General features: G+C 32.1%; 2 protein-coding genes across 3 annotated transcripts; one reads left to right on the top strand and one right to left on the bottom strand.

Annotated features, from left to right (window-relative positions):
• Window positions 1–759: 759 nt before the first annotated feature.
• Window positions 760–6,251, top strand: Galphaf (G protein alpha subunit f). Of its 2 annotated transcripts, none has more exons than XM_013320520.1 (10): window positions 760–883; window positions 1,442–1,580; window positions 2,876–2,970; window positions 3,268–3,436; window positions 3,884–3,981; window positions 4,199–4,313; window positions 4,656–4,742; window positions 5,026–5,156; window positions 5,615–5,783; window positions 5,991–6,251. In XM_013320520.1, exons 2-10 carry the CDS (start codon window positions 1,482–1,484, stop codon window positions 6,186–6,188), a joined length of 1,161 nt encoding a protein of 386 aa, XP_013175974.1. In that variant the 5' UTR covers window positions 760–883; window positions 1,442–1,481; the 3' UTR covers window positions 6,189–6,251. The 2 variants fall into 2 exon arrangements, with proteins under 2 accessions (XP_013175974.1, XP_013175973.1); XM_013320519.1 differs by having other exon boundaries at window positions 761–883; window positions 1,439–1,580.
• A 1,824-nt stretch (window positions 6,252–8,075) lies between these two features.
• LOC106124210 (late histone H2B.L4) lies at window positions 8,076–8,522 on the bottom strand. Its single transcript, XM_013320680.1, has one exon. The coding sequence runs from the start codon at window positions 8,501–8,503 to the stop codon at window positions 8,108–8,110; it is 396 nt and encodes a 131-aa protein (XP_013176134.1). The 5' UTR covers window positions 8,504–8,522; the 3' UTR covers window positions 8,076–8,107.
• Window positions 8,523–9,541: the final 1,019 nt, after the last annotated feature.

The following is a 9,541-nucleotide window of genomic DNA, read 5'->3' as shown; positions in this document are numbered from 1 at the left end:
TTAAACATCATCATGAAAATAAACTTTTTTTAAATTCTTGCTTCAAATAAAATCAGTTAAATTAAGTAACAAATTTAGAGATGCATATATCATATTTATATTTATCAGAGGCTTTGCTTTAAAAAACGGAACGATTTGGTGTCCCGGCATTCATGTCGTGGGCATCAGAACTCTTAACTATAAAAAGGAACAGTCTCTTTAAAACAGGACGTTTGGGCACATTAAGTTTATCTGCATGGTATGTCAGAAAAAAAAATATAAGAGAAGGGGGCAAACGAGTAACGGATCCCCTGATTTATTTGGACATCCGCAACAACAAAGGAACTGCAGAGACCGTCCTTTAAGGGACGTGTACACTCGATATAAAATTTAAAAAATGGGACCCACCAGTAAGCTAATTAATTTTTTATTTATTTATTTATTTCATGTAACATTACGTCACGCATATTGGAAAAAATGTTACATTAGTTTTGGAAAAATATTACGTGGAAATTATACGACGTGTGCACGTACCCAATGTCGCACTATCGGGCAGTCAAGCTTGTCGCTAATGCCTTTAAAGCTAAGCTAAACCTTTTGATAAAAAAAAAATCAAAATCGAGCACCAGGGGCGGAGTTACGCGTTACACATAAAAACATACATACTTGATGACCTTATTCTTTTTGAAGTCTACTAAAAATGGATTTAATATAGTCAAAGGCTTCTTAATCCTTAACATACCATAGTTAAATAATATTTCGTTTAAAGATATGATTCGTAGTATCATTAATCGAAGTGTAGATAACGTTATCATTGATAAATTGAAAAACAGTCCGACAATCGACACAACACATTTGATTGGTAAAAATATTAGTCGGTTCTGTTTTGGCAAGACGTCTTCAGGTAAATTTGAAGTTTTCAATATTTTACATGATTTTTTTTTATATTTGAAACAGTGTTTTAATATTAATATGTAGTGAGTTAATTTAAGTTCCATTTAAAATCTTATTCGTTCTTTAGTTATGTTTATATCATTTTTTTTTTAATTTAAGGAGTAAGTAATGTGCTTCTATTATTATTATCAGAAGAGTATTGTAAAGTAGGAAAATAATATTGAAATTGGCTTTATTTAGACTAAAATTTATTTGTTTATTTTTTGAGTTTTTTTTTTTATAATAATTATTTTTATTAAGACACATCCTACATCCATTTTAGAAAAAAAAAACAGGATAAAATATTCATAATATATATTTATTTTTAATATTATTTTCAATTTTATCTATATTTGGTTATGTTTTTTATTAACATGTGATTTTATCTCTAACATTTATACGTAAACTGTAATTCCCCTGTTTTAAGTTTGGAGAATCATTGTAAGTACAAAAACATATAGTCATTTCTTTCCTTCTCTATGTATTAAATAGAGATAGCAATATGTTTTCATATATGTATTTTTAGCAGTGGAAACATTAAGTGTTGAACAATTATACGCTGACGAGAGATGCGTCTTCTACCTTGTATAAAATCTTATGACGAAGGAGTTGATCATTCAAAGCAGATAGACAGAGAGATCAAAGAATGGATCAAGACGTACAACGAAGTAAGTTAATTTTTCACACTTTTTTTATAATTTATTTTATAATAAAATTGCATTAAAAATTCAATAAATTCTACTGAACAGTCCCGTAGTGTAGACTTATGTTAAATCTACACTTAATCCCTTAGTGACCATTTAACGTTTCTGTGTGCGGCATTATCCAATTCAAAACACATAAGTCATATGTAAAACCACCTTTAGTGGCTAAAGGCGGTTTTGCTTTGTAGTAGTTAAGTACTCAATTAAATCATAAACGACTATAAGTGATACTTCATATTTGTATTATTGTAATTTCTAATTGTATTTAACATCGTTTTACACAGTGTTAGAATCGAGCGAATGGCGCGATTTCTTTACCATGTGTCAGATTGAATATGAATATATCCCCATAAACGTTGACATTTTAACACGGCTAGTGTTGCTCCGATACACCGGCACTGTGTCGGATTTTCTTTCTAACAGTTATTTGATAAATTAATTTGTCTTAGAACCTGACTGACGTTAATATAGCAAATATCAAGAATCCTTCAAAATTCCATCAAAATACGTGATAATTTATAAAATTCAATAGGCAGTAGGTAACTGAGATACGGTGCATTATTCGTATGCAAGCAATTTTTTTTATTGTTTTCACATATCTTCTAATTTTTGACTAATGTCATGTTCAAGGTCATCGACTCAATCTCTCGCGATCAACTAAATCTATGTCAAATCAAAGCAGTTTTTAGAAATATTACCAATGGAAACTTCTTAGAATTTAGTAGGAAATAGTATTACGAATTCGGCTATTATAGATTGTTTAGATTGATGTTTTATCATCGGCATCGTTTAAAGCGGTACTAGTGATATCAAACTGTTCGTCGATGGAATGATAATCACAGCGATCTGATAATAAATGCCGCTTTGTGATAATGATGCGTCATGCAGTTGTGATAGGCGCTTATAAGTGTGATGCAATCAACATATCAAATACTTCCGCCTATACTTATGTGATTTTTTTAAAGATGAAGATATGCTTGTACTCGTTAATAATATCAATAAGCCCGATTAACCATAGGTTTATGAGACCGAAATTCCAGTTTAAAAGATATCACATATATAAACAGAGATAACCATATTTTTAACGGGGATTTTTGGCTCGGAAAACCACTGTAAGTGTACCATTATGACACTGAAGAATGCGAATCGAAGGACTGTAACCCATCAATTTTAGTTTGTCGATTAGGTTTGAGGCTGTCAAAGTTATTAACGTTCGTACTGGTACACCCTTCTTTTAGTCGGACAATTAAATGTTGCAGGCAATCAAGCTTCTACTCTTGGGCACAGGTGAAAGCGGGAAAACGACTATTATAAAACAAATGAAGATTCTGCACGTAAAAGGATTTAGTCACAGGTCGGTATAATGTTATACAAACTTTATGTCGGCACAAAATATCGCACGAGATTTGCGCACAACACAATTTTATATAATTAAACTAGCGCTTGATGTTAAGTAGTTTTAGGTCAAAAGATGATATGCGCTAGTTTAAAGTGCCTATTTAATTCTAGACATCCCCAGGACGTTGGGGGATAGGAGGCACACGAAGAAATGCGAGCGTTTATAAAGTTTGAATCTCATACTACCATAAATACTAGCATTTCAAGGTAAAATTACTTTGACTATGATATCTTTCATAATTTTTTTTTTTAGTGAACGAACGGCAATGATTCCACACATTAGGTTCAACACACATGAAGCAATCTATGAGATAATACAAAATATGCCTGTACTTAGTATAGGTTTGCAGAATGCTAAACACGTGCGCGCACAGCAATACCTACTCAAAGTCGGCCCTGAAGGACCACAGGAGTACACTGAGGTATTAAGAACCATGCCTGGTTTTTTGAGACCAATATCACTGTATAAAAAATCGTCATTTCTGGCATTAATAAGTTGCTTATGTGTCCTTCTAGACTATGATCTAAATCTATGTCAAATTTCATCAAAATCCGTTCAGTCGTTCCGGAGATACCTTCAAACATCCATCCATCCAAAAATTCGCATTCATAATATTAGTAAGATAGAGATAGCAATATATTTTAAATGGAGATTTTAGTCTCAGAAACTCACGATTAGATAAACGACAAACTATTAACGATTTTTAAAGAAAGTGAAACATTTTTTCTTTTCAATTATTTATTGGGTGAAATTTTCTTTATCCTTGTAAAGGGGCTGTTTATGTGAAATGATGTGGTCTTCCACTGCGGAAACACACGTATAAAAATGGATTTTGGCAATGGAAGCTCACGCTAATACGATGTTTCAGGAATATTTCGACAACGTACGAGATCTATGGCAGGACGCCGGAGTTAGAGAATGTTTTAAAAGAGCCAATGAATATCAATTAATTGATAGTGCTGAATAGTAAGTTAGATTTTATTATATTTTAACATAAGATAAAAAAAACAAATAGGCTAACTGAGAAATCCTTTTTGAAATCGTTTAAATAACCTTGGCGAAATCACAGCATATGTAAACTCATCGCAGTAGTTTTTTAGTTTATACCACATTAACTAAAAAACTACCAAACTGATGTTTTAGCAATGAAATCTCTTTTATCTATTGTATATTTATTTTTCAGTTTCTTAGACAGAATAGATCTGATTGGTAAGGAGGACTACGTGCCTTCAGACGCTGACATATTGCGGTGTCGTCGGAAGACCACCGGCATACAGAAGATTGAGTTCAAAGTTAAGGTAGTTTGAACAGCGCCATCTATTCTTACAAATATTGAAATATGTCGCAATTTTTATTACAGTTTTCGTTGATAATTCAATATTTTTAAAGTAAAATTAAGCAATATGACTCCTATCTACACGTATAAATAAAATGGCAGTGTCTGTATGTATAATGAAAAAAAAAATCATATTTAATTTCATAAATTAGAATTTTTTATCTGTTTGCGCAAGGGATTTTAATGAGAAGATAGTTAATACAATCGGGAATACTATAGGCGACTTTTTTAAATCTGCACTTACAAAGTCGCGGGAAACAGGTAGTCTGAACAATAGAATGGATTTTGTTTTTTTTAAATTCAGGTTCCTAAATCAATGCATGGTGGTACACAAGACTTCTGGATGTTTGATGTCGGCGGCCAGCGGGGGGAGAGAAAGAAATGGATACAGGTTGGTTTATAAGGTTACAGGATATAAATTGTTGGGTAAAGTATTTATATTTCGATAGATGGCGTTGAAAGTAATTTTATAGTTTCCTCTCTTTTTTATTAATGCGAAAGTTTTATGTGTGTATGTTTGTTAGAAGGTATTTTCGGAACAGCTCACTGGATCTTGATGAAATTTGGCATAGATTTAGAACATAGTCTGGAAGAACACATACTACTTTTTTTATTAATTCCGCAAGGATGTAGCCTGGTGATAGCTAGTTATCAAAGTTATTACAATTTTGCAGGTATTTGAAGGTATCCACGCGATCTGGTTTGTAGTGGCATGCAGCGATTTTGATCAGACATTGCGAGAAGACAACTCACAGAACAGACTTAAAGAAGCACTCATTCTTTTTGAAGATGTTTGGCAAAGCAGGTTATTACATCCTATATTAACATATAATCTTCTTAAACTATAAAAAAAACTATCATTTTTTAAGAAACAAGTTAATATTACGTCTCAAACATTCTCAAACAATCTTTTGAATTTAGAAATAATGGTCAAAAGACTAAAAGATTTAAATTGCAGCTCTTTGAATTTTAATCTTACTAATATTATAAATGTGAATGTTTGGATGGATGGAAGTTTGTTACTTGTTATCTCCAGAACAGCTACATGGATCGTGCTGAAATTTGGCACAGATGTAGAACATAGTCTGGAAGAAGACATTGGCTAAAAATAAGTTTTTTTTTAAATTCCGTGCGGACGGAGTCTTTTTTGGCTAATTAGAGTTAAAGATGGCAAAATTTTGCTATAATTCACGAAAAATGGCTACATATAATGATAGATATTTTATTGCTTGATGATGAAGTGATATCTTCTGCGTGTTGCAGGTTCCTCCTTGAAGCTGGTATCATAGTATTCCTTAACAAACAAGATCTGTTAGAGACTAAAATAAAACAAGGCAGGAGTATAGCGCCATACTTCCCCAAGTACAACCATTTTGAGGCCTCAGGAGACGAGTATACAAGAACAAAGCTATTCATTAGAAATCTTTTTGTTGTAAGTCTTTATTTTATTACAACCAAAGTACTATTCGTTCAATAAAAGCCAAAAAATTATTCAATTTTGTACCATTTTAAATCCATTCCGACCAAAAGACGCGATCTAATTTTTGAAGGGTTATTTCAGTACTTTCTTTTATACAGATATTAGCCGTCAGTTATGAATTAAGCACAAAATTCTAGACATTTAAGTATTTCTTTCTAGAATTTAACAACAAAGAAGCGAGAACGTCGCCATATTATAGCATCAGCGGAGAGGTTCGTGGTGCTGGAGGCGAGCAGAGCTCGGGAGTGCTACTTCCACTTCACCACAGCGACTGACACACACAACGTGCGCACCGTCTTCCGCGACGTGCACCAGATGATACTTACACACATACTCAGCAATATCGGCGTCTACTGACAACGGTCTACTGGCCTACTGACACCAAAACGGTCTACTGATCTACAGAGAACCAGTCTACTGGTCTACTGACAACCGGTCTACTGACAACCGGTCTACTGGTCTACTGACATCGACAAGATCTAACACCAACCCTGTCTACTGGTCTACTGACACCGTCCCGGTCTACTGGTCTCCTGACAGCAACCTGGTCTACTGATCTACTGAAAATCGGTCTACTGGTCTACTGACATGGACAAGATATAACACAAACCCTGTCTACTGGTCTACTGACACCGTCCCGGTATACTGGTCTCCTGACAGCAACCTGGTCTACTGACACAAGAATGGTCTACTGATACCGACAAGATCTACTATATTGGTCTACTGAATATGGTATCTTGCACTGAATATTTGACTGCGATTATTCCTAAGAAAAAATATTAACTGTACTACATAAAATTCCTTACAAATAAAAAAATAATAATCTCTGACTTTAAAACTATTGTAATAAGTAATCTTGTTTTTATTTTTATTTAATTTTGTATTTCAGAATAGTGTTGAAAATAATTGCTCACTTTTAGCAATACAAATACATAGATGATATTAGAATTAAGATATTTTTAATAAAGTATTCTGTATAATTATTAAAAAAAAGTTTTTACCATTCCCTTATTTCCGTCGAATATTTCTAAAACCTTCTTTTTTATTTCACTTACATAAATCTTGTATTTTTATTTATAAACGACATATTTTCTTTTACATAAATTTATTAACAATTAAATTACAAATATCTAAGTCATGGAAATGTTATAATAATTTACATAAGACAAAAAAATATATATTTCAAATTTACAACATAAAAAAAATAATCACATTTTTTATTCTTTTTCATTAGTATCGTCAGATGCTTCCTTGCTGTCATAATATGCTTTAACCGCTTTAGTACCTTCAATCATAGCGTGGTTAGCTAATTCACCAGGAATAAGCAGTTTTATAGCTGTACGTATTTCGCCACCACTTAAAGTACTTCTTTTTGAATGTAAAACTAATCTACCAGCTTCTTCAGCAATCTTCTCGATCATATCATTTACGAAATTATTCATAATTAACATAGATGTCTTCGATATACCAATATTTCTGTCTTCGACCACGGATTTTAAAACTTTGTAGATATAACTTGCGAAATTACGACTGTTCTTTTTTGATTTATTTTTATTTTTCAATATCGGTTTCTCGATCGATTTGTCCATTGTTTTTAGAGCGTTCTTCGGTTTTTTGACAGGCGCCATCTTGTATATTGAATAGAAATACAAATCATTTTGTAAAGTTTGCGCGCTATTTATTGAGATAACGAAGTTCTAACCAATGGGTGTTTTAAAACGTTAAATGGTGTGTAATTTTCAGAAAGGCGAGGTAGTTATAGTTTTTATATTTTTTGATTTCTAAAAAATTCTACTCGGATTTGAACTCGGCAATTTTTTAACTTCGAATTAATTGTGGTTATATAAATGTAAATATTAAAGCACTAGCCGTCGCCCACTACTCTGTTCCTGAGGAAAAATCTATATGTTCTTCCAGATTATGTTCTACATCTAAGCCAAATACAGCGGGATCTGTTAAGCTGTTCGGAAGATACCTTCTAACAAACATCCATCCATCCATCTTAACATTCGGATTAAAAATTTTACGAAGATTAGAAAGATCTTCTACATCTTCTAATCTTTCAATTAGAAGATGTAGAAGAGATTTTCACATGCATTCGTAGTAAATCAGACATCTTACTATTTAAGTTAAAAAAAGTTTTTATTTTATTTTTAGGATTAATAAAACAAGTCTTAAGATTACGTCAATTTAATTATTCATTCATAAATATATTTACATAAACATCGAGATAAAATAAACACAAAAATCAACATTAAATTTTACATTAATTTGAATCAATCAGAATCACTATCTTTTACTTTACTATCATTGTACGCCTTAAGTGCTTTGGCTCCTTCGACTAACGCGTGTTTCGCTAATTCCCCTGGAACAAGAAGTTTGATAGCGGTCCGAATTTCTGCACTTCCCAAAGTACTCCTCTTTGAATGTACGACAAGTCTTCCAGCTTCTTCAGCTATTTTTTCTATCATGTCGTTTACAAAATTATTCATAATCTGCATTGACTTTTTCGATATACCGAAGTTTTCTTTTAATATACTTCTCAATAACTTATAGATGTAAATAGAGAAACTATGGTAATTCCTTTTTTTCATCTTATTTTTTATAATCGGTTTTTCGATCGGTTTCTCCATTGATTTCAATAAATTCTTCGGCTTTTTTACTGGCGCCATTTTGGAGTTTTAAAAATGTTTTTTGTTTGTAGTTTTTTTTTTCGATGTTATTTTAGAGTATAATTAGTTGAATAGGTATCTTAGTAAAAGGGGGTAATAAAACGTATTTAACTCAAATTTTGTTGTTTTTAACTTATTAGTAAAATAACGAATTGATTTTAAACATTATTCGTATAAACTTTATAAATATAAATAAAAATGTTTCAAATATCATTTATACGGAAATAATTTTTGAGGTTATAATTAAAAACATTAATTTTTTAAATCTATATCAGATAAAGATTTTTTTGATAAGTGTTTTAGCATATCGGTCATTATAATGCTTTTATAAGCCTAAAGACTATTTCAAAATAAATGGATTTTACTTATCAATATTAAATAACCGAGGGGCATAAACATATTATTAAATATTTTTGACTTATTTGATGGTAGTCTAAAATAAAACTTACCGCATCTCCTAACTACCCTTAATTTTCGATATTTATTACTATAAAAGTCAACGTAACGAATTTACGCACGTCAATATACGTCAGTCAACCGTGCGCGGCAAATATGACAGGTCGTGGCAAAGGCGGGAAAGGTCTCGGGAAGGGAGGCGCGAAACGTCACCGAAAAGTACTCCGAGACAATATCCAAGGTATAACGAAGCCTGCGATACGAAGATTGGCAAGACGCGGTGGAGTGAAGAGAATTTCTGGTTTAATTTACGAAGAGACGAGAGGAGTTTTGAAAGTTTTCCTTGAAAATGTGATACGTGACGCCGTAACGTATACTGAACATGCAAAGAGAAAAACTGTGACAGCAATGGACGTCGTGTACGCTTTGAAGCGGCAGGGCAGAACATTGTACGGTTTTGGAGGTTAATTTAATAAATAAAATAAATTATTATATTTAAAAAGGGAGAAAAGACAAGGTTCTTTTAAGAACCGCAAATTATCTTGGTTTCTAATGTGATTTGAGACGTCAATTGTTTTTTTTCTAAGTTGCGATATGCAATGTTGAAATTTTAATGAGTACGATTTCAGTATAAATTCAAAG

This window comes from Papilio xuthus, unplaced genomic scaffold (assembly GCF_000836235.2).
Source record: "Papilio xuthus unplaced genomic scaffold, Pxut_1.1 DF825946.1, whole genome shotgun sequence".
Taxonomy (NCBI): Eukaryota; Metazoa; Arthropoda; class Insecta; order Lepidoptera; family Papilionidae; genus Papilio; species Papilio xuthus.
The sequence above is the reverse complement of the archived record's forward strand: the minus strand, read 5'-3'. Positions and strand labels throughout refer to the sequence as shown.